Source organism: Pristiophorus japonicus, chromosome 23 (genome assembly GCF_044704955.1).
Source record: "Pristiophorus japonicus isolate sPriJap1 chromosome 23, sPriJap1.hap1, whole genome shotgun sequence".
Taxonomy (NCBI): domain Eukaryota; kingdom Metazoa; phylum Chordata; class Chondrichthyes; family Pristiophoridae; genus Pristiophorus; species Pristiophorus japonicus.
In genome coordinates this window covers 646847-671995 of record NC_091999.1, presented here as the reverse complement: position 1 = coordinate 671995, position 25149 = coordinate 646847, and the positions used below count along the sequence as shown (strand labels likewise).

The 25149-nt window shown below is 58.5% G+C and overlaps 1 protein-coding gene across 3 annotated transcripts in view; it reads left to right on the top strand.

Annotated features, from left to right (window-relative positions):
• The window catches only part of LOC139235593 (interferon regulatory factor 8-like), a 39738-nt gene extending 20927 nt beyond the window's left edge, over window positions 1-18811 (top strand). For all 3 annotated transcript variants that reach the window (XM_070866625.1, XM_070866624.1, XM_070866626.1), the window contains 3 exons: window positions 3290-3670; window positions 11333-11448; window positions 16895-18811. In XM_070866625.1, the coding sequence (XP_070722726.1) occupies window positions 3290-3670; window positions 11333-11448; window positions 16895-17035 (638 nt within the window). In that variant the 3' untranslated portion in view covers window positions 17036-18811. The remainder of the gene's footprint in view (window positions 1-3289; window positions 3671-11332; window positions 11449-16894) is intronic.
• Window positions 18812-25149: the final 6338 nt, after the last annotated feature.

Here is a 25149-nt window from a genome sequence, read left to right as displayed (position 1 = left end):
AGTGGTTGAGGGAAGGGGAGGGTGGGACAGGTTTGCCGCACGCTCCTTCCGCTGCCTGCGCTTGCTTTCTGCACGCTCTCGGCGACGAGACTCGAGGTGCTCAGCGCCCTCCCGGATGCACTTCCTCCACTTAGGGCGGACTGGTCTTTGGGCCCAGGGACTCCCAGGTGTCGGTGGGGATGTTGCACTTTATCAGGGAGGCTTTGAGGGTGGTCCCTTGTAACGTTTCCTCTGCCCACCTGGGGCTCGCTTGCCGTGTGGGAGTTCTGAGTAGAGCGCTTGCTTTGGGAGTCTCGTGTCGGGGGCATGTGGACAATGTGATTAAGGGAATCGAGGGATATGGGGACAGTGCAGGAAAGTGGAGTTGAGGTCGGAGATCAGCCGTGATCGTATTGAATGGCGGAGCAGGCTCGAGGGGCCGAATGGCCGACTCCTGCTCCTAATTCTTGTGTTCTTATTAAACCACTCGAAGTGAGAACAGAGCATTAGTGCAGATGAGTCCTGATTGGCCAGAGTTTAACAACAAAAACTTGTATTTATATAGTGCCTTTGACTCAGCGAAACATCCCAAGGGTGCTTCACAGGTGCGTTATCAAACACAATTTGACACCGAGCTGCGAAAGGAGATATTAGGGCAGGTGACCAAAAGCTTGGTCAGTGAGGTTAGGTTTTCAGGAGCATCCTAAAGGAGGAGAGAGAGGTCGAGAGGCGGAGAAGTTTAGGGAGGGAGTTCCAGAGCTTGGGGCTCAGGCAACAGAAGGCACGACCACCGATGGTGGAGCGATTATAATCAGGGATGGTCAGGAGGGCAGAATTAGAGGAGTGCAGACATCTCGGGGGGTTGTGGGGCTGGAGGAGATTACAGAGATAGGGAGGGGCGAGGGCCATGGAGGGATTTGTAAACCAGGATGAGAATTTTGAAATCGAGGCGTTGCTTAACCGGGAGCCAATGTAGGTCAGTGAGCACAGGGGGTGATGGGTGAGTGGGACTGGGTGTGAGTTAGGACACGGGGCAGTGAGCACAGGGGGTGATGGGTGAGCGGGACTCGGTGTGAGTTAGGACACGGGGCAGTGAGCACAGGGGGTGATGGGTGAGTGGGACTGGGTGTGAGTTAGGACACGGGGCAGTGAGCACAGGGGGTGATGGGTGAGTGGGACTCGGTGTGAGTTAGGACACGGGGCAGTGAGCACAGGGGGTGATGGGTGAGCGGGACTCAGTGTGAGTTAGGACACGGGGCAGTGAGCACAGGGGGTGATGGGTGAGTGGGACTCGGTGCGAGTTAGGATACGGGGCAGTGAGCACAGGGGGTGATGGGTGAGCGGGACTCGGTGTGAGTTAGGACACGGGGCAGTGAGCACAGGGGGTGATGGGTGAGTGGGACTGGGTGTGAGTTAGGACACGGGGCAGTGAGCACAGGGGGTGATGGGTGAGCGGGACTCAGTGTGAGTTAGGACACGGGGCAGTGAGCACAGGGGGTGATGGGTGAGTGGGACTCGGTGCGAGTTAGGACACGGGGCAGTGAGCACAGGGGGTGATGGGTGAGTGGGACTCGGTGCGAGTTAGGACACGGGGCAGTGAGGACAGGGGGTGATGGGTGAGTGGGACTGGGTGTGAGTTAGGACACGGGGCAGTGAGCACAGGGGGTGATGGGTGAGTGGGACTGGGTGTGAGTTAGGACACGGGGCAGTGAGCACAGGGGGTGATGGGTGAGTGGGACTGGGTGTGAGTTAGGACACGGGGCAGTGAGCACAGGGGGTGATGGGTGAGCGGGACTCGGTGTGAGTTAGGACACGGGGCAGTGAGCACAGGGGGTGATGGGTGAGCGGGACTTGGTGTGAGTTAGGACACGGGGTCAGTGAGCACAGGGGGTGATGGGTGAGCGGGACTTGGTGCGAGTTCGGACACGGGGGCAGTGAGCACAGCGGGTGATGGGTGAGTGGGACTGGGTGTGAGTTAGGACACGGGGCAGTGAGCACAGGGGGTGATGGGTGAGTGGGACTGGGTGTGAGTTAGGACACGGGGCAGTGAGCACAGGGGGTGATGGGTGAGCGGGACTTGGTGCGAGTTAGGACACGGGGCAGTGAGCACAGGGGGTGATGGGTGAGCGGGACTCGGTGCGAGTTAGGACACGGGGCAGTGAGCACAGGGGGTGATGGGTGAGTGGGACTCGGTGCGAGTTAGGACACGGGGCAGTGAGCACAGGGGGTGATGGGTGAGTGGGACTCGGTGCGAGTTAGGACACGGGGCAGCCGAGTTTTAGATCACCTCTAGTTTACGTGGGGTAGAATGTGGGAGGCCAGCCAGGAGTGCGTTGGGATAGTGAAATCTGGAGGTAACAAAGGCATGGGCGAGGGTTTCAGCAGATGAACTGAGGCAGGGGGTGGAGGCGGGCGATGGTACGGAGGATTAGTTATGCTGCGGATTCAATTGTAACTGTCAAACGAGAATTGGATAACTACGCGAAGGGGAAATATATGCAGGTATAGGGGGAGGAGCAGAGGAATCGGATAGCTCTTTCTGAGAGGCCTCGCCTTGTCACACAGGCCTATCGAAATTCAAAAGAACAATTCTTTATGGAGCCAGTGTGTCTCTGGCCAACGTCCCAGTGGCTCAGTGGGCTGCACCCTCGCCTCGGAGTCAGAAGGTCGTGGGTTCAAGTCCCACTCCAGGGTCTCGAGCACATAAATCCAGGCTGACACTCCCAGTGCAGTGCTGAGGGAGCGCCGCACTGTCGGAGGGGCAGTACTGAGGGAGTGCCGCACTGTCGGAGGGGCAGTACTGAGGGAGTGCCGCACTGTCGGAGGGGCAGTACTGAGGGAGTGCCGCACTGTCGGAGGGGCAGTACTGAGGGAGTGCCGCACTGTCGGAGGGGCAGTACTGAGGGAGTGCCGCACTGTCGGAGGGGCAGTACTGAGGGAGTGCTGCACTGTCGGAGGGGCAGTACTGAGGGAGTGCCGCACTGTCGGAGGAGACTTCTTCCGGATGAGACGTTAAACCGAGGGCCCGTCTGCTCTCTCGGGTTGACGTCAAAGATCCCAAAAGAGCAGGGGGAGTTATCCCCGGGGTCCTGGGGCCAATATTTATCCCTCAATCAACATAACAAAAAAACAGATGATCTGGGTCATTATCACATTGCAGTGTGTGGGAGCTTGCTGTGCGCAAATTGGCGTTTCCCACATTACAACAGTGGCTGCACTCCAAAAGTACTTCATTGGCTGTAAAGCGCCTTGAGACGTCCGATGGTCGTGAAAGGCGCTATCTAAATGCAAGTTGTTCTTTCTCCCCTAGACCCCAATGCGATGTGCATCTCCTTCCACTACGGGGGGGTGGAGGTGAGCCGGACAGTGACACGACACGGCTGTAAGATCTCGTCAGCACCACCCCCGTCCCGTGGAGAGACCTCCTTCGGCGTGCAGACCATGGAGAAGCTGTGCTTCCCCCCGACAGACAGCGTGGGGGTCCCGGAGAAGCGCCAGGCCACCGAGGAGCTACTGACCTTCCTGGAGCGCGGTGTGATGCTGGACAGCAACGCCAACGGCATCTTCGTGCAGCGCCTGTGTCAGGGTCGTGTCTTCTGGAGCGGCCCCTGCTCCCCCCTCCCCGACCGCACCAACAAGCTGGAGCGCGAGAAAGTGGCCAAGCTCTTCGACCGCGCCAAGTTCGAGCGGGGTAACTACCTGTCGGGGGCGCGAGGGGGGGGGCGACGGATCCGCAACTCGCCAAACCGCGCAGAGGGGGAGGGGGCGATCGCCCGGGAAACGGGGGAATGTCACGATGGAAGTGTGGGGGGAGAAAGTATGGTAACAGGAAAGTGGGTGAGAGTGAGTGTGAGTGAGAGTGTGTGGTGTATGTGTGAGTGTGAGTGTGTGGTGTATGTGTGAGTGAGAGTGTGTGCGAGTGAGAGTGTGGTGTATGTGTGAGTGTGAGTGTGTGGTGTATGTGTGAGTGTGTGGTGTATGTGTGAGTGAGAGTGTGTGGTGTATGTGTGAGTGAGAGTGTGTGCGAGTGAGAGTGTGTGGTGTATGTGTGAGTGAGAGTGTGTGCGAGTGAGAGTGTGTGGTGTATGTGTGAGTGTGAGTGTGTGGTGTATGTGTGAGTGTGTGGTGTATGTGTGAGTGAGAGTGTGTGGTGTATGTGTGAGTGAGAGTGTGTGCGAGTGAGAGTGTGTGGTGTATGTGTGAGTGAGAGTGTGTGGTGTATGTGTGAGTGAGAGTGTGTGCGAGTGAGAGTGTGTGGCGTATGTGTGTGTGTGAGTGTGTGGTGTATGTGTGAGTGTGTGGTGTATGTGTGAGTGTGTGGTGTATGTGTGAGTGAGAGTGTGTGGTGTATGTGTGAGTGTGTGGTGTATGTGTGAGTGTGTGGTGTATGTGTGAGTGAGAGTGTGTGGTGTATGTGTGAGTGTGTGGTGTATGTGTGAGTGAGAGTGTGTGTGAGTGTGAGTGTGTGGTGTATGTGTGAGTGTGAGTGTGTGGTGTATGTGTGAGTGAGAGTGTGTGCGAGTGAGAGTGTGTGGTGTATGTGTGAGTGTGAGTGTGTGGTGTATGTGTGAGTGTGTGGTGTATGTGTGAGTGAGAGTGTGTGGTGTATGTGTGAGTGAGAGTGTGTGCGAGTGAGAGTGTGTGGTGTATGTGTGAGTGTGAGTGTGTGGTGTATGTGTGAGTGTGTGGTGTATGTGTGAGTGAGAGTGTGTGGTGTATGTGTGAGTGAGAGTGTGTGCGAGTGAGAGTGTGTGGCGTATGTGTGTGTGTGAGTGTGTGGTGTATGTGTGAGTGAGAGTGTGTGCGAGTGAGAGTGTGTGGTGTATGTGTGAGTGTGAGTGTGTGGTGTATGTGTGAGTGTGTGGTGTATGTGTGAGTGAGAGTGTGTGCGAGTGAGAGTGTGTGGTGTATGTGTGAGTGTGTAGTGTATGTGTGAGTGTGAGTGTGAGTGTGTGGTGTATGTGTGAGTGTGAGTGTGTGGTGTATGTGTGAGTGAGAGTGTATGCGAGTGAGAGTGTGTGGTGTATGTGTGAGTGTGAGTGTGTGGTGTATGTGTGAATGAGAGTGTGTGGTGTATGTGTGAGTGAGAGTGTGTGCGAGTGAGAGTGTGTGGTGTATGTGTGAGTGTGAGTGTGTGGTGTATGTGTGAGTGTGAGTGTGTGGTGTATGTGTGAGAGAGTGTGTGGTGTATGTGTGAGTGTTGTGAGAGAGTGTGTGGTGTATGTGTGAGTGTGAGTGTGTGGCGTATGTGTGAGTGTGAGTGTGTGGTGTATGTGTGAGAGAGTGTGTGGTGTATGTGTGAGTGTGAGTGTGTGGCGTATGTGTGAGTGTGAGTGTGTGGTGTATGTGTGAGTGAGAGTGTGTGCGAGTGAGAGTGTGTGGTGTATGTGTGAGTGTGAGTGTGTGGTGTATGTGTGAGTGAGAGTGTGTGTGAGTGAGAGTGTGTGGTGTATGTGTGAGTGAGAGTGTGTGCGAGTGAGAGTGTGTGGTGTATGTGTGAGTGTGAGTGTGTGGTGTATGTGTGAGTGTGAGTGTGTGGTGTATGTGTGAGTGAGAGTGTGTGGTGTATGTGTGAGTGAGAGTGTGCGAGTGAGAGTGTGTGGTGTATGTGTGAGTGAGAGTGTGTGTGAGTGTGTGGTGTATGTGTGAGTGTGAGTGTGTGGTGTATGTGTGAGTGAGAGTGTGCAAGTGAGAGTGTGTGGTGTATGTGTGAGTGTGTGTGAGTGAGAGTGTGTGGTGTATGTGTGAGTGTGTGGTGTATGTGTGAGTGAGAGTGTGTGTGAGTGAGAGTGTGAGTGTGTGAGTGAGAGTATGTATGTGTGAGAGAGTGTGTGTATGTGTTTGTGAGTGTGTGTGTGAGTGAGAGTATGTGTGTTTGTGTGTGAGTGTGAGTGTGTGTATGAGTGAGAGTGTGTGTGTGTGAGTATGTGTGAGTGAGAGTGTGAGTGTGTGTGTATATGAGTGAGAGTGTGCGTGCGTGTGTGTGTGTGAGTATGTGTGAGTGAGAGTGTGTGTGTGTATGTGTGTGAGTGAGAGTGTGTGTATGTATGAGTGAGAGCGTGTGTGTGTGTGAGTATGTGTGTGTGTGTGAGTGAGAGTATGTGTGTGTGTGAGTGAGTGTGTGTGTGTGAGTGTGTGTGTGTGTGAGTATGTGTGAGTGAGAGTGTGAGTGAGTGTGTGTGTGAGAGTGTGTATGTGTGAGTGAGAGTGTGTGTGTGTGAGTGAGAGTGTGTGAGTATGTGTGAGTGAGAGTGTGAGTATGTGTGAGTGTGTGTGTATGAGTGAGTGTGTGTATGTGTGAGTGAGTATGTGTGAGTGTGTGTGTGTGTGTGAGTGAGTGTGTGTATGTGTGAGTGAGAGTGTATGTGTGTGTGTGTGAGTGTGTGTGTATGTGAGAGTGTGCGTATGTGTGAGTGTGTGTGTGTGTGTGAGTAAGTATGTGTGAGTGTGTAAGTATGTGTGAGTGAGTGTGTGTGTGTGAGTGTGTGTGTGTGAGTGTGTGTGTGTGAGTGAGAGTGTGTGTGAGTATGTGTGAGTAAGAGTGTGTATCTGAGTGAGAGTGTGTGTGTGTGTGTATGTGTGAGTGTGTGTGTGTGAGTATGTGTGAGTGAGAGTGTGTGTGTGTGTGTGTGTGAGTGAGTGTGTGTGTGTGTATGTCTGAGTGAGAGTGTGTGTGTGAGTGTGTGTGTGAGTGTGTGTGTGTGAGTGAGAGTGTGTGTGAGTATGTGTATGTGAGTGTGAGTGTGTGTGTGTGTGTATGTGTGAGTGAGAGTGTGTGTGTGTGTGTGAGAGTATGTGTGAGTGAGAGTGTGAGTGAGTGTGTGTGTGTGAATATGTGTGGGTGTGTGAGTGAGAGTGGGGGTGTGTGTGATCTCCAGACTTGACTATTCCTGGCCGGCCTCCCACATTCTACCCGACGTAAACTAGAGGTGATCCAAAACTCGGCTGCCCCCGTGTCCTAACTCGCACCGAGTCCCGCTCACCCATCACCCCCTGTGCTCACTGCCCCGTGTCCTAACTCACACCGAGTCCCGCTCACCCATCACCCCCTGTGCTCACTGCCCCGTGTCCTAACTCACACCCAGTCCCGCTCACCCATCACCCCCTGTGCTCACTGCCCCGTGTCCTAACTCACACCCAGTCCCGCTCACACATCACCCCCTGTGCTCACTGCCCCGTTTCCTAACTCACACCGAGTCACACTCACGCATCACCCGCTGTGTTCACTGCCCCGTGTCCTAACTCACACCCAGTCCCGCTCACCCATCACCCCCTGTGCTCACTGCCCCGTGTCCTAACTCGCACCGAGTCCCACTCACCAATCACCCCCTGTGCTCCCTGCCCCGTGTCCGAACTCGCACCCAGTCCCGCTAACCCATCACCCCCTGTGCTCACTGCCCTGTGTCCTAACTCACACCCAGTCCCACTCACCCATCACCCCCTGTGCTCACTGCCCTGTGTCCTAACTCACATCCAGTCCCACTCACCCATCATCCCCTGTGCTCACTGACCCGTGTCCTAACTCGCACCGAGTCCCGCTCACCCATCACCCCCTGTGCTCACTGCCCCGTGTCCTAACTCGCACCCAGTCCCACTCACCCATCACCCCCTGTGCTCGCTGCCCCGTGTCCTAACTCACACCAAGTCCCGCTCACCCATCACCCCCTGTGCTCGCTGCCCCGTGTCCTAACTCGCACCAAGTCCCGCTCACCCATCACCCCCTGTGCTCACTGCCCCGTGTCCTAACTCCCACCCAGTCCCACTCACCCATCACCCCCTGTGCTCACTGCCCCGTGTCCTAACTCGCACCCAGTCCCACTCACCCATCACCCCCTGTGCTCACTGCCCCGTGTCCTAACTCCCACCAAGTCCCACTCACCCATCACCCCCTGTGCTCGCTGCCCCGTCCTAACTCGCACCCAGTCCCACTCACCCATCACCCCCTGTGCTCGCTGCCCCGTGTCCTAACTCGCACCCAGTCCCACTCACCCATCACCCCCTGTGCTCACTGCCCCGTATCCTAACTCGCACCCAGTCCCACTCACCCATCACCCCCTGTGCTCACTGCCCCGTGTCCTAACTCGCACCCAGTCCCACTCACCCATCACCCCCTGTGCTCACTGCCCCGTGTCCTAACTCGCACCCAGTCCCACTCACCCATCACCCCCTGTGCTCACTGACCCGTGTCCTAACTCACACCGAGTCCCACTCACCCATCACCCCCTGTGCTCGCTGCCCCGTGTCCTAACTCGCGCCAAGTCCCGCTCACCCATCACCCCCTGTGCTCACTGCCCCGTGTCCTAACTCGCACCGAGTCCCACTCACCCATCACCCCCTGTGCTCACTGCCCCGTGTCCTAACTCGCACCGAGTCCCACTCACCCATCACCCCCTGTGCTCACTGACCCCGTGTCCTAACTCCCACCAAGTCCCACTCACCCATCACCCCCTGTGCTCACTGCCCCGTGTCCTAACTCGCACCGAGTCCCACTCACCCATCACCCCCTGTGCTCACTGCCCCATGTCCTAACTCGCACCGAGTCCCGCTCACCCATCACCCCCTGTGCTCACTGCCCCGTGTCCTAACTCACACCGAGTCCCGCTCACCCATCAGCCCCTGTGCTCACTGCCCCATGTCCTAACTCGCACCGAGTCCCACTCACCCATCACCCCCTGTGCTCACTGCCTCGTGTCCTAACTCGCACCGGGTCCCACTCACCCATCACCCCCTGTGCTCACTGCCCCGTGTCCTAACTCACACCGAGTCCCACTCACCCATCACCCCCTGTGCTCACTGCCTCGTGTCCTAACTCGCACCGAGTCCCGCTCACCCATCGCCCCCTGTGCTCACTGCCCCGTGTCCTAACTCGCACCCAGTCCCACTCACCCATCACCCCCTGTGCTCGCTGCCCCGTGTCCTAACTCACACCAAGTCCCACTCACCCATCACCCCCTGTGCTCGCTGCCCCGTGTCCTAACTCACACCCAGTCCCACTCACCCATCACCCCCTGTGCTCACTGCCCCGTGTCCTAACTTGCACCGAGTCCCACTCACCCATCACCCCCTGTGCTCACTGCCCCGTGTCCTAACTCACATCCAGTCCCACTCACCCATCACCCCCTGTGCTCACTGACCCGTGTCCTAACTCGCACCGAGTCCCGCTCACCCATCACCCCCTGTGCTCACTGCCCCGTGTCCTAACTCGCACCGAGTCCCGCTCACCCATCACCCGCTGTGCTCGCTGTCCCGTGTCCTAACTCGCACAGAGTCTCGCTCACCCATCACCCGCTGTGCTCACTGTCCCGTGTCCTAACTCACACCCAGTCCCACTCACCCATCACCCCCTGTGCTCACTGCCCCGTGTCCTAACTCACACCAAGTCCCGCTCACCCATCACCCCCTGTGCTCGCTGCCCCGTGTCCTAACTCGCACCAAGTCCCGCTCACCCATCACCCCCTGTGCTCACTGCCCCGTGTCCTAACTCACACTAAGTCCCGCTCACCCATCACCCCCTGTGCTCACTGCCCCGTGTCCTAACTCCCACCAAGTCACACTCACCCATCACCCCCTGTGCTCACTGCCCCGTGTCCTAACTCCCACCAAGTCCCACTCACCCATCACCCCCTGTGCTCACTGCCCCGTGTCCTAACTCCCACCAAGTCCCACTCACCCATCACCCACTGTGCTCGCTGCCCCGTCCTAACTCGCACCCAGTCCCACTCACCCATCACCCCCTGTGCTCGCTGCCCCGTGTCCTAACTCCCACCAAGTCCCACTCACCCATCACCCCCTGTGCTCACTGCCCCGTGTCCTAACTCGCACCCAGTCCCACTCACCCATCACCCCCTGTGCTCACTGCCCCGTGTCCTAACTCGCACCCAGTCCCACTCACCCATCACCCCCTGTGCTCACTGCCCCGTGTCCTAACTCGCACCCAGTCCCACTCACCCATCACCCCCTGTGCTCACTGCCCCGTGTCCTAACTCACACCGAGTCCCACTCACCCATCACCCCCTGTGCTCGCTGCCCCGTGTCCTAACTCGCGCCAAGTCCCGCTCACCCATCACCCCCTGTGCTCACTGCCCCGTGTCCTAACTCGCACCGAGTCCCACTCACCCATCACCCCCTGTGCTCAATGCCCCGTGTCCTAACTCGCACCGAGTCCCACTCACCCATCACCCCCTGTGCTCACTGACCCCGTGTCCTAACTCCCACCAAGTCCCACTCACCCATCACCCCCTGTGCTCACTGCCCCGTGTCCTAACTCGCACCAAGTCCCACTCACCCATCACCCCCTGTGCTCACTGACCCGTGTCCTAACTCACACCGAGTCCCACTCACCCATCACCCCCTGTGCTCGCTGCCCCGTGTCCTAACTCGCACCAAGTCCCACTCACCCATCACCCCCTGTGCTCACTGACCCGTGTCCTAACTCACACCGAGTCCCACTCACCCATCACCCCCTGTGCTCACTGCCCCGTGTCCTAACTCGCGCCAAGTCCCGCTCACCCATCACCCCCTGTGCTCACTGCCCCGTGTCCTAACTCGCACCGAGTCCCACTCACCCATCACCCCCTGTGCTCACTGCCCCGTGTCCTAACTCACACGAAGTCCCACTCACCCATCACCCCCTGTGCTCACTGCCCCGTGTCCTAACTCGCACCAAGTCCCACTCACCCATCACCCCCTGTGCTCACTGCCCCGTGTCCTAACTCGCACCAAGTCCCACTCACCCATCACCCCCTGTGCTCACTGCCCCGTGTCCTAACTCTCACCCAGTCCCGCTCACCCATCACCCCCTGTGCTCACTGCCCCGTGTCCTAACTCGCACCAAGTCCCACTCACCCATCACCCCCTGTGCTCACTGCCCTACACTGGCTCCCGGTTAAGCAACGCCTCGATTTCAAAATTCTCATCCTCGTGTTCAAATCCCTCCATGGCCCTCGCCCCTCCCTATCTCTGTAATCTCCTGCAGCCCCACAACCCCCCGAGATGTCTGCGCCCCTCTAATTCTGCCCCCCTGACCATCCCTGATTATAATCTGGGCTCCACGCTCTGGGACTCCCTCCCTAAACCTCTCCACCTCTCGACCTCTCTCTCCTCCTTCAAGACGCTCCTTAAAACCCACCTCTCTGACTTGGTCACCTGCCCTAATTTCTCCTTGAGTGGATCAGTGTCAAATTTTTACCTCACAATACTCCTGTGAGGGAGTTTGGGACATTTCACTACGTTAAAGGCGCTCTATAAATACAGGTTGTTGTTGTGGTTGTGTGTGTGAGTGTCCGGGGGAGCGGAGGGTATGATGCGGGAGCAGGAAGGAGCGAGGCTAACGTCGGATGTAACTCCCTCACAGAGCTGCAGCTGTACCAGGCGGAGTGTGGGGACCAGCCCCAGTACCAGGTCACCTTGTGTTTCGGTGAGGAGCTAACGGCAACTGACTCGACGGCTGAGAAACTCATCACCGTCCAGGGAGGAACTTGGCCCTCCCCCACACCCCCTCCCCCACACCCCCTCCCCCACACCCCCTCCCCCACACCCCCTCCCCCACAACCCCTCCCCCCACAACCCCTCCCCTCCCCCACACCCCCTCCCCCACCCTACACCCCCTCCCCCACCCTACACCCCCTCCCCCACACCCCCTCCACATACCCCTCCCCCCACAACCCCTCCCCTCCCCCACACCCCCTCCCCCACCCTACACCTCCTCCCCCACCCTACACCCCCTCCCCACACCCCCTCCCCCACAACCCCTCCCCCCACAACCCCTCCCCTCCCCCACACCCCCTCCCCCACCCTACACCTCCTCCCCACCCTACACCCCCTCCCCCACACCCCCTCCCCCCACAACCCCTCCCCTCCCCCACACCCCCTCCCCCACAACCCCTCCCCTCCCCCACACCCCCTCCCCCACACCCCCTCCCCCCACAACCCCTCCCCTCCCCCACACCCCCTCCCCCACCCTACACCCCCTCCCCCACACCCCCTCCCCCACCCTACACCCCCTCCCCCACCCTACACCCCTTCCCCCACACCCCCTCCACATACCCCTCCCCCCATACCCCCTCCCCCACATCCCCTCCCCATACCCCTCCCCCCATACCCCCTCCCCCACACCCCCTCCCCCATACCCCTCCCCCCATACCCCCTCCCCCACACCCCCTCCCCCACACCCCCTCCCCCATACCCCTCCCCCCACACCCCCTCCCCCACACACCCTCCCCCATACCCCTCCCCCCACACCCCCTCCCTCACCCCCCTCCCCCACACCCCCTCCCCCACACCCCTCCCCCCACACCCCCTCCCCCCACACCCACTCCCCCACACCCCTCCCCCCACACCCCCTCCCTCACACCCCCTCCCCCCACACCCACTCCCCCACACCCCTCCCCCCACACCCCTCCCCCCACACCCACTCCCCCACACCCCTCCCCCCACACCCCCTCCCTCACACCCCCTCCCCCACACCCCCCTCCCCCCACACCCACTCCCCCACACCCCTGCCCCCACACCCCCTCCCCCCACACCCACTCCCCCACACCCCTCCCCCCATACCCCCTCCCCCACACACCCTCCCCCATACCCCTCCCCCCACACCCCCTCCCCCACACCCCCTCCCCCACACCCACTCCCCCACACCCCTCCCCCCACACCCCCTCCCCCACCCCTCCCCCTCCCCCCACACCCCTCCCCCTTCCCCCACACCCCTCCCCCCACACCCCCTCCCCACCCCCTCCCCCCACACCCCCTCCCCCACCCCCTCCCCCCACACCCCTCCCCCTTCCCCCACACCCCTCCCCCCACACCCACTCCCCCACACCCCTCCCCCCACACCCCCTCCCCCACCCCCTCCCCCCATACCCCTCCCCCACACCCACTCCCCCACACCCCTCCCCCCACACCCCCTCCCCTCCCCCTCCCCCCACACCCCTCCCCCCACCTCCCCTCCCCCTCCCCCCACACCCCTCCCCCTTCCCCCACACCCCTCCCACCACACCCCTCCCCTCCCCTACACCCCCTCCCCCCACAACCCCTCCCACACCCCCTCCCCCACCCTACACCCCCTCCTCCTCCCACACCCCCTCCCCCCACAACTCCTCCCCACCCTACACCCCCTCCCCCTTCCCCCACACCCCCTCCCCCCACACCCCTCCCACTCCCCCCACACCCCTCCCCCCACACTCCCTCCCCCACCCTACACCCCCTCCCCCTCCCCCCACTCCCCCTCCCACACCCCGTCCCCCACCCTACACCACCTCCTCCTCCCACACCCCCTCCCCCCACAACCCCTCCCCACCCTACACCCCCTCCCCCTCCTCCCACACCCCTCCCCCCACAACCCCTCCCCACCCTACACCCCCTCCCACTCCCCCCACAACCCCTCCCCCTCCCACACCCCCTCCCACCACACCCCTCCCACCCTACACCCCCTCCCCCACAACCCCTCCCCCACACCCCCTCCCTACCCTACACCTCTTCCCCATCCTTCACCCCCTCCCCCTCCCACACCCCGTCCCCCACCCTACACCATCTCCTCCTCCCACACCCCTCCCCCCACAACCCCTCCCTACCCTACACCCCCTCCCCCTCCCCCCACAACCCCTCCCCCCACAACCCCTCCCCACCCTACCCCCCTCCCCCTCCTCCCACACCCCTCCCCCCACAACCCCTCCCCACCCTACACCCCCTCCCCCTCCCCCCACAACCCCTCCCCCTCCCACACCCCCTCCCACCACACCCCTCCCCACCCTACACCCCCTCCCCCACAACCCCTCCCCCACACCCCCTCCCCACCCTACACCTCTTCCCCATCCTTCACCCCCTCCCCCTCCCCCCACAACCCCTCCCCATCCCACACCCCGTCCCCCACCCTACACCACCTCCTCCTCCCACACCCCTCCCCCCACAACCCCTCCCTACCCTACACCCCCTCCCCCTCCTCCCACACCCCTCCCCCCACAACCCCTCCCCACCCTACACCCCCTCCCCCTCCTCCCACACCCCTCCCCCCACAACCCCTCCCCACCCTACACCCCCTCCCCCTCCCCCCACAACCCCTCCCCCTCCCACACCCCCTCCCACCACACCCCTCCCCACCCTACACCCCCTCCCCCACAACCCCTCCCCCACACCCCCTCCCCACCCTACACCCCCTCTCCCTCCCCCACACCCCCTCCCCCTACACCCTCTCCCCACCCTACACCTCTTCCCCATCCTTCACCCCCTCCCCCTCCCCCACACCCCCTCCCCCCACACCCCTCCCCCTTCCCCCACACCCCTCCCCCCACACCCCTCCCCTCCCCTACACCCCCTCCCCACCCTACACCCCCTCCCCCTTCCCCCACACCCCTCCCCCCACACCCCTCCCCTCCCCTACACCCCCTCCCCCACCCCCTCCCCCACCCTACACCCCCTCCTCCTCCCACACCCCCTCCCCCCACAACTCCTGCCCACCCTACACCCCCTCCCCCTTCCCCCACACCCCCTCCCCCCACACCCCTCCCACTCCCCCCACACCCCTCCCCCCACACTCCCTCCCCCACTCTACATCCCCTCCCCCTCCCCCCACAACCCCTCCCCCTCCCACACCCCGTCCCCCACCCTACACCACCTCCTCCTCCCACACCCCCTCCCCCCACAACCCCTCCCCACCCTACACCCCCTCCCCCTCCTCCCACACCCCCTCCCACCACACCCCTCCCCACCCTACACCCCCTCCCCCACAACCCCTCCCCCACACCCCCTCCCCACCCTACCACCCCCTCTCCCTCCCCCACACCCCCTCCCCCTACACCCCCTCCCCACCCTACACCTCTTCCCCATCCTTCACCCCCTCCCCCTCCCCCACACCTCCTCCCCCCACAACCCCTCCCCCACCCTACACCCCCTCCCCACCCTACACCCCCTCTCCACCCCTACACCCCCTCTCCCTCCCCCCACACCCCCTCCTCCCTACACCCCCCCCCTACACCCCCTCCCCACCCTACACCTCTTCCCCACCCTACACCCACACCCCCTCCCCCACCCTACACCCGCTCCCCCGTCCCACACCCCCTCCCCCTCCCCTCCCCCACAAACCATACCCCCTCCCCTCCCCCACAGCCCATACCCCCTCCCACACACCCACCCCCTCCCCTCCCCCCACAACCCATACCCCCTCCCCCACACACCCACCCCCTCCCCTCCCCCACACCCCACCCTTACATCCCACCCCTCGCCACACCTCATAATGACGCGCCTTGGCTCAATGTTGACTGACTCCAAATCGGACCCCTCTCCCCGGGATTATTAATGGTCCCTTCCACCCGACCTCAGGCCATTCTCCTCGCGCCATTGGTTCTCCAGGCTGTGATGTCATGGGCTCGGGGTGAACCATGTGAACAAGAGGGGAGCTGCATCAACCCCGCGGTGGGTGAGGAGAAGGTCTGGCCAACAAGGTCTCCCTATTGGGAGACAAAATGGCCAGGTCCACCTCCCTCGCCACCATCTCCCACCCCACCCATCCCGGTGGTACCTTGACGCAGAGACCACTAACAAGCACGCGCTACAAGGACGGTGCTGTGTGACCATGACGCATGAGCGTTTATTGTCCGTAGGCCAGGAGTTGCATTACATCAGTGATACACTTCCCCCAGTGCCTCAGTCTACACGTCAGCACGGTACTGAGGCACACAGAGAACAGGAAGATCCCAGGGATCCATCGCGCCCCCACTCCCCGGGCCCGTGTTGCTCGGGGTGACTCCTGCCGGGAAACCTGCGACTCTGACTCGGCTGTGATGCCTCCCCATGCCGGAATGCCCTGTCGGCCATCCGGGCTGACGGGCGAGGAGGGAGGGCCACCAACAATTTTATTGGCAAAGGATTAACGCTCACACGACACGTTACCAGTCCATCCACCGGGCTCACAACCAGCTGCCCCATCGTGGATTCCCCCGAACCCAACTGGCTGGGGTTTTATTGAGCGGCGTGGACATCACGTGACTGTCGAAGCCCCTCCCACCGCAACAGCTCTACAAACCTGCGAGCATGCTCACCGGTGCATACATCACACTGCCCCCTAATTGCCCGGACACCCCATTGGCTCTGCCGAGGGAACCAATGAGATTCTCCGAGGGAAAAGGAGACGAGAGAGGGGAAAACAGCCGCATCGCACCGTAATTTGGCTTCCGATCCAGTCGGGGGGAGCAAGGGGTCAGTGTCCATGGAATGGGTGCGAAGTGTTATCTGCTCACTGTCCCATCAAACACTCCCAGAGCGCTGTGCATCTCAGTGGATGTGGAAAGGATAGTCCTCTTGTCCCTCCAACACCGACACCCCCCCCTACCCCAGGGTCACACAGCTCACTCCAGACAACCCCTCTTGCACAGGGTAGATGCAGGGAGGGTGTTTCCCCCCCCCCGGGGCTGGGGAGTCTAGAACCAGGGGTCACACAGTCTCAGGATAAGGGCTCGGCCATTTAGGACTGAGATGAGGAGAAACTTCTTCACTCAGAGGGGGGTGAATCTTTGGAATTCTCTGCCCCAGAGGGCTGTGGAGGCTCAGTCTTTGAGTATATCCAAGGCCGAGATCGGTAGTTTTTTGGAAATTAAGAGAATCGAGGGATATGGGGACAGTGCAGGAAAGTGGGGTTGAGGCCGGAGATCAGCCGTGATCTTATTGAATGGCGGAGCAGGCTCGAGGGGCCGAATGGCCGACTCCTGCTCCTAGTTCTTATGTTATGTTCTTACAGGCGGTACAGACGGGACTCTGTCCCGTGGCCAGATCAGGTGGGCAGTATCCTCGCACTGTTGTGATTCCCGCCCCCACCGTCCCCTTGTCCTCCCAGAATCCCCCTCGGTGACCCCTCCCATGACCTTCCGCCCTCCCCCCCCCCCCCCCCCTACCCCCTTGACCTTCTCGTTTTCTCCCCATTGTCCAGATCCACCAAGTCGCCGCCAAGCAGCTGCTGGACCGGGAGCTGGACATCCGGACCTCCTTCCTCCTCCTCAACGACAATTTCAGCGATCGCTTCACCAACGCCATCCGGGAGGTCACCTCCAGCCTGTACGGCATCTCGTAACCGGGAGGAGGACCGCACGGCCCGGACCCCCCAACCCCATCCCCGGTCCCTCGCCAAGGACGCCGCTTCCCGCAGTAGAATGGCGGGCCGACGGGTGGGGGGGGGGGGGGGTGGGGGAACCCAAAATGTAATCGTGTTCGAAAATCTTCAAGATGGCCGACATCCTGCCCTGCCCTGCCCCCATCACCTTCGTAAATAGGCCCGTCGCCGTGACGACAGGGGAGTTTCTTCATCGCCGTGGAAACTGCGGTGGGACGGAAACGATGTTTTTCAATTGTTTAGCCACCCCCTCAGCTTGTAGGCATGACCTTTCACCCCGAGGAGGGGGTGGGTGCGGGGGGCGATCCGGGTGCCCTCGCCCAGAACCGAACGTGGTTCTCCAGATGGGGCCTAACCAGAGGTGTGTGCAGCTGAAGCATCACCTCCACCCCCTGCATATCCCAGCCCTTGACTTAGAGGCCAACGTTTCATTGGCCGGTGTAATTATTTGTTGTACCTGTGGGCTAGCTTTCTGTGACTGGATCTTCACACCCACATCCGACGTTTAACAATAACTTACTGACGGCTCGCTGTGAGTCCTGTCCCTGCGGCTCAGTGCTCTGTGTCACTGCGCCAACTTCGAGAACATTCCCTCTCTTAGTTTTCTTAACCCCCCTCGCCATGGCTCTCGCACAACCAGAGCCCCACCCATCCCTTCCATCGCTCCCCCTCTCCCATCCCTCTCTCCATCTCTCTCCTCTCCCTCTCTCCCTCCCTCCTTCCCTCCCTCCCTCTGTCTCTCTCCCTCCCTCCGTCTCTCTCCCTCCCTTCATCTCTCTCCCTCCCTCCATCTCTCTCCCTCTCTCCATCTCTCTCCTGTCCCTCTCTCCATCTCTCTCCCTCCCTCCGTCTCTCTCCATCTCTCCCCCTCTCCCATCCCTCTCTCCATCTCTCTCCTGTCCCTCTCTCCATCTCTCTCCCTCCCTCCATCTCCCTCCTTCCTTCCCTCCCTCTCTCTCCCTCTCTCCATCTCTCTCCCTCTCTCTATCTCTCTCCCTCCCTCCATCTCTCGCCCTCCTTCCCTCCTTCCGTCTCTCTCCCTCCGTCTCTCTCTCTCCCTCCGTCTCTCTCCCTCCATCTCTCTCCTTCCTTCCATCTGTCTCCCTCCCTCTCTCTCATCCCCCTCTCCCTCCCTCCATCCATCTCTCTGCCTACTTTCCTCCCTCCCTCCATCTCTCTCCTTCTCCCTCCCTCTCTCTCCCTCTCCCTCCCTCCATCTCTCTCCCTCCATCTCTCTCTCTCCCTCCATCTCTCTCCCTCCATCTCTCTCCCTTCCCCTCTCTCCGTCCCTCCATCTCGCTTCCTCTCCCTCCGTCCCTCCCTCTCGCCCCCTCTCCCAGGCCCCTGGCTCTTGCAGAATCTGACCACCCATCCTCTGCCCCTCCCTCCCTCCCTCTATCTCTGCCTCCTCCTTGCTCCTTCCTCACAGAACCTGACTCAGTCCTCCCCTTCCCTCCTCCTCCTCCCCCACTCCCAGTCTCGCTGGGATTGGCCCCTGACCCTTGACCCATACCCTTTGTCCTTTGGGCCTAGCCCTGCTACAGGCCTGGGCCCTCCCCTGGAGTTCCTGCCCTCCTCCGGGTCGATTGAGACACCCTCTGTGAAGCGGGTCTCGGGGGGGATAGGGTGTATGAGGACCAAGTGTCCTTGGGGATGAATATAATGTGAATGAAACGGTCTGTGTTTTCAAACCTGTCAAGAATTTCCTCATAAAATATTAAAGGACTTTTCAATCTTTATCTCGTGCCTATTTATTTTGTTGTCTTCCTCTCCCAAAGGCCCTGACTGCCCGTGGGGAGGGGTACGGGATCCACGGGCCCTGACTGCTCCTGGTAGCCCACCCCTCACTGAGTGAGCCACAATGGGCATCACAGCCCAGAGTGAACCGGCCCTTCCTCTCACCTCCCTCATAGAAACATAGAAAATAGGTGCAGGAGTAGGCCATTCGGCCCTTCGAGCCTGCACCACCATTCAGTAAGATCATGGCTGATCATTCCCTCAGTACCCCTTTCCTGCTTTCTCTCCATACCCCTTGATCCCTTTAGCCTTAAGGGCCATATCTAACTCCCGCTTGAATATATCCAATGAACTGGCCTCAACAACTCTCTGCGGCAGGGAATTCCACAGGTTAACAACTCTCTGAGTGAAGAAGTTTCTCCTCATCTCGGTCCTAAATGGCCGACCCCTTATCCTAAGACTGTGTCCCCTGGTTCTGGACTTCCCCAACATCGGGAACATTCTTCCTGCATCGAACCTGTCCAGTCCCGTCAGAATTTTATACATTTCTATGAGATCCCCTCTCATCCTTCTAAACTCCAATGAATAAAGGCCCAGTCGATCCAGATTGCCGCTGCAGGGCCCAAATGGCTCGCAGGCACTGTGATTGCCAAAGAAGGGAATAGGATTCTGGTTGTTAAACTTACCAATGGACAAATCTGCCGCAAACATGTGGAACAAACTAAAAGGAGGTTCAGCAACCCCATAGAAGAAGCAGAGGAAGAACACGATGTAGAGTTCACTCCACCACAGGTGACCAAACACCGGAACCAAGTGGAGGAGAGCCCAGTCACTGTGGGCAGTCCGGACAGGCCTGAGGCACCGCAAACAGCAGACACTCAGGCCAGCGCCCAACATCCGGAGCCCCAACTCAGGCGCTCTACAAGGGAGCGTAAACCACCAGAGAGACTCAACCTGTGATCCCAATAAGACTTTGGGGGGGGAGGTGATGTCATGTATTCAACTGTCATTGTAACCCATGTATAATCTGACCTAAGTTGCACACCGTGAGAACACTGACCACAAGGGGGCGAAATTGTGGGAGACACTCCTAACCTGGACTTTCCGGTATAAAAGGGGAAGCTCCACCCACCTTCATCACTTGAGGTCTTGGTAATAAAGGTAACTGGTCACAGAGTGACCTTCTCTCAAGTATGGGCCTCGTGTACATTTATACTGTATAGTAAGGACATATTATTGGCGACGAGAAACTGGGATTTAAACCACGCGAGCATGGCCACTAGCAGCACAGAAGAGAGGTACTGTGTTGGTGATGATTGGGACGACTTTATTGAGAGATTACAGCAAAGTTTCGTCACTAAGGAATGGTTGGGACAGGATTCGGCCGACAAACGCAGGGCTCATCTCCTGACGGTTTGTGGATCCAGGACGTACTCCCTGATGAAGGACCTTCTAGCACCAGAGAAGCCGGCGGACAAGACGTTCGAAGAGCTCAGTAAGTTGATCGGGGAACACTTTAAACCGGCGAGCAGCATGCACATGGCGAGACACCGGTTTTACACACACCGGCGGTGAGAAGGGCAAAGCGTTCCAGACTTCGTGGCAGACCTCCGGCGACTGGTGAGCCTATGTAAGTTCCCAGATGCATGCAGAGCGGAGATGCTGCGAGACTTTTTTATTGAGGGCATCGGGCACACTGGGTTTTCAGGAAACTGATTGAGACCAAAGACTTGACCTTGGAAGCGGCGGCTCTGATAGCCCAGACATTTATCTCAGGGGAGGAAGAGACCAGAATGATGTATGACAAAAATCTTGGCTCAAATGCGGCAAACGACCAGGGAGTCAACATTGTTATCGTGGCACACAGTTCTCCAGGTAAACAGGGGCAATCGGACATGCCCGAACATGTAGGTGAACCCAAAGGGGGAATTCAACAGAGACAATGGCTAGCTGAACGGCAATTTATGCCATCGCAATGGACAATGCGGCCAGTAATGGGGCCATCAACACCTGTCAATGATGCGTTTAAGAACAGTTACAGAGACAGTCAGAGATGATCGACTGGTAATGGACCTTTTGTTTGGGGCCTCCAGCTCATGCTGGAGGTGTGGAGGCAAACACCCAGCTAGAGTTTGCAGGTATCAGCAATATACCTGCAGAAACTGCAACGTCAGCGGTCACTTGGCGTGTATGTGCAGGAAGCCTGCAGCCAGGTTGATGTACGAGGAGGATGGGCCCGATGTAAGCCCTACGAGGCCAAATGGACACTGGGGGAAATCGCTGGAAGCTGAAGTTCAGCGAGTTCATGTGGAGCACATATACAGTTCATATACCAGGACGCCACCGATAATGATGAAAGTGCTCCTCAATGGCATCCCAGTATCAATGGAGCTAGACACGGGGGCCAGCCAGTCCCTGATGAGTATTAAACAGTTCGAAAGGTTGTGGGTGTCTAAGGCCAGGAGGCCAAAATTATTGCCGATTGACGCACAGCTACGGACATATACAAAGCAGATCATTCCGGTGCTAGGCAGAACCAAGTAGTCGTGATCCACAAAGATTCGGAGATCAGGTTTGTCCCAGGGGACGGTCCCGCACTACTGGGGAGGAGTTGGCTTGCTGTCATGAACTGGAAATGGGGCGATGTCAATGCAATTTCCTCTGTGGAGCGAGTATCATGCTCACAGGTCCTGGATAAATTTGACTCATTATTTCAACCCGGCATTGGCACTTTCATGGGAGCCAAGATAGAGATTCACATAAACCCGACACCAGGCCAGTACACCACAAGGCCAGAGCGGTGCCGTACGTGATGCGGGAAAAGATAGAAGGCGAATTGGACCGCCTGCTGAGGGAAGGCATCATCTCGCCAGTCGAATTCAGTGACTGGGCGAGCCCGATCGTGCCGGTGCTCAAGGCGGATGGGTCGGTCAGGATATGTGGCGATTACAAGGCCACCATCAATCGGGTGTCACTCCAAGACCAGTACCCGCTAACGAGAGCGGAGGACCTCTTTGCGACGATATCCGGTGGCAAACTTTTTTCAAAATTGGACCTGACCTCAGCTTACATGAGCCAGGAGTTGGCGAGTGAGTCGAAGAAGCTGACCACCATCACGACACACAAGGGGTTGTTTGAGTACAACAGATGTCCGTTTGGGATTCGCTCGGCCGCCGCGATCTTCCAATGAAATATGGAAAGTCTCCTCAAGTCGATTCCAGGGACGGTGGTTTTTCAGGACGACATCCTCATCACGGGTTACGATATTGAAGAACACCTCCACAACCTGGAGGAGGTGCTACGCAGACTGGATCGGGTAGGTCTGCGACTGAAAAAGGCGAAGTGTGTCTTCTTAGCTCCAGAGGTAGAATTCCTGGGGAGGAGGGTAGGAGTAGACGGGATGAGCCCTACTGCGTCCAAAACGGAAGCGATCCAGAGAGCACCCAGACCCCGTAACACAACGGAGCTGCGTTCATTCCTGGGGCTCCTGAACTATTTTGGTAACTTTCTTCCCAAATTGAGCACGCTGCTAGAGCCGCTACACATGCTCCTACGCAAAGGTCGCGAATGGGTCTGGGGGGACAGCCAGGAAAGGGCTTTTAATAGAGCACGCAACTTGTTATGTTCCAACAATCTGTTAACGTTATACGACCCATGTAAGAAACTTGTGTTAACGTGCGATGCGTCGTCCTATGGTGTCGGGTGTGTCAATGCCAAGGGTCAGTTACTGCCGGTAGTTTATGCCTCCAGAAGTCTGTTCCAGGCAGAAAGGGGCTACGGGATGGTAGAAAAAGAAGCGCTAACATGTGTATATGCGGTAAAAAAAATGCACCAGTACCTGTTTGGCAGGAAATTTGAGCTGGAGACAGATCACAAACCCCTAACGTCCCTTTTCGCTGACAACAAGGCCATAAATGCAAATGAGTCGGCCCGCATACAGAGGTGGGCACTTACGTTAGCCGCCTATGACTACACAATTCGGCACAGACCGGGCACTGAAAACTGCGCCGATGCACTCAGCATGGCTCCCACTAGCCACCACTGAGGGGGCAGCTGAGCATGATGCTGAGATGGTCATGGCTGTTGAAGCTTTCGGAAGCAAAGGCTCACCTGTGACAGCCCGTCAGATCAAAGTCTGGACAAATAGAGACCCACTACTATCTTTAGTCAAGAAATGTGTCCTGAATGGGGACACGGCAGCCATGTACAGGGCATGCCCTGAGGAGTTTAAACCATTTCATAGGCGCAAGGATGAACTCTCGATTCAGGCCGATTGCCTACTATGGGGAAACCGAGTAGTCATGCTCCAGATGGGCAGAGAGGCGTTTATCAGAGAACTTTGCAATGAGCCTCCCGGCATTGTCACGATGAAAGGCAATTGCCAGGTCACACGTTTGGTGGCCAGGGATAGACGGAGATCTGGAACTTTGTGTTCGCAGGTGCAACACGTGTGCCCAGCTGGGCAACGCGCCCGGGGAAGCCCCCCTTAGCCCCTGACCATGGCCCGCCAAGCCTTGGTCACGCATCCATGTGGACTACGCAGGTCCTTTCATGGGAAAAATGTTTTTGATTGTAGTAGATGCCTACTCCAAATGGATCGAGTGTGACATTTTAAATTCAAGCACATCCTCTGCCACGGTAGAAAGTCTACGGGCAATGTTCGCCGCCCACGGTCTACCGGACATCTTGGTCAGCGACAATGGCCCGTGCTTCACAAGCACTGAATTCCAGGACTTCATGGCAGGCAATGGAATTAACCATGTTAGAACGGCACCGTTCAAGCCGGCCTCAAACGGCCAGGCAGAATGAGCAGTGCAGATAATCAAACAGGGGATGCTCAGATTCCAAGGGTGTTCCCTACAAAGCCGCTTATCACGCCTCATGTTGGCCAATAGATCCCGACCACACTCGCTCACAGGGGTTCCACCCGCAGAGCTACTAATGAAAAGGACGCTCAAAACCAGTTTATCCCTTATACACCCCACCATGAAAGAAATTGTTGAGAGCAGGCGTCGGTCACGATGTGACTACCATGACAGGAATGCGAGGGCGCGATGTATTGATGTCAATGACCCTGTTTTTGTCCTTAATTACGCTGCAGGGCCCAAATGGCTCGCAGGCACTGTGATTGCCAAAGAAGGGAATAGGATTCTGGTAGTTAAACTTACCAATGGACAAATCTGCTGCAAACACGTGGATCAAACAAAAAGGAGGTTCAGCAACCCCATAGAAGAAGCAGAGGAAGAACACGATGTAGAGTTTACTCCACCACAGGTGACCGGACACTGGAACCAAGTGGAGGAGAGCCCAGTCACTGTGGGCAGCCCGGACAGTCCTGAGGCACCGCAAACAGCAGACACTCAGGCCAGCGCCCAACAACCGGAGCTCCAACTCAGGCGCTCTACAAGGGAGCGTAAACCACCAGAGAGACTCAACCTGTGATCCCAATAATACTTTGGGGGGGAGGTGATATCATGTATTCAACTGTCATTGTAACCCATGTATAAACTGATCTAAGTTGCACACCGTGAGAACACTGACCACAAGGGGGCGAAATTGTGGGAGACACTCCTAACCTGGACTTTCCGGTATAAAAGGGGAAGCTCCACCCACCTTCATCACTTGAGGTCTTGGTAATAAAGGTAACTGGTCACAGAGTGACCTTCTCTCTAGTATGGGCCTCGTGTACATTTATACTGTATAGTAAGGACATATTATTGGCGACGAGAAACTCAGATTTAAACCACGCGAGCATGGCCGCTAGCAGCACAGAAGAGAGGTACTGTGTTGGTGATGATAGGGACGACTTTATTGAGAGACTACAGCAAAGTTTTGTCACTAAGGAATGGTTGGGACAGGATTCGGCTGACAAACGCAGGGCTCATCTCCTGACGGTTTGTGGATCCAGGACGTATTCCCTGATGAAGGATCTTCTAGCGCCAGAGAAGCCGGCGGACAAGACTTTTGAAGAGCTCAGTAAGTTGATCGGGGAACACTTTAAACCGGCGAGCAGCATGCACATGGCGAGACACCGGTTTTACACACACCGGCGGTGAGAAGGGCAAAGCGTTCCAGACTTCGTGGCAGACCTCCGGCGACTGGTGAGCCTATGTAAGTTCCCAGATGTATGCAGAGCGGAGATGCTGCGAGACTTTTTTATTGAGGGCATCGGGCACACTGGGTTTTCAGGAAACTGATTGAGACCAAAGACTTGACCTTGGAAGCGGCGGCTCTGATAGCCCAGACATTTATCTCAGGGGAGGAAGAGACCAGAATGATGTATGACAAAAATCTTGGCTCAAATGCGGCAAACGACCAGGGAGTCAACATTGTTATCG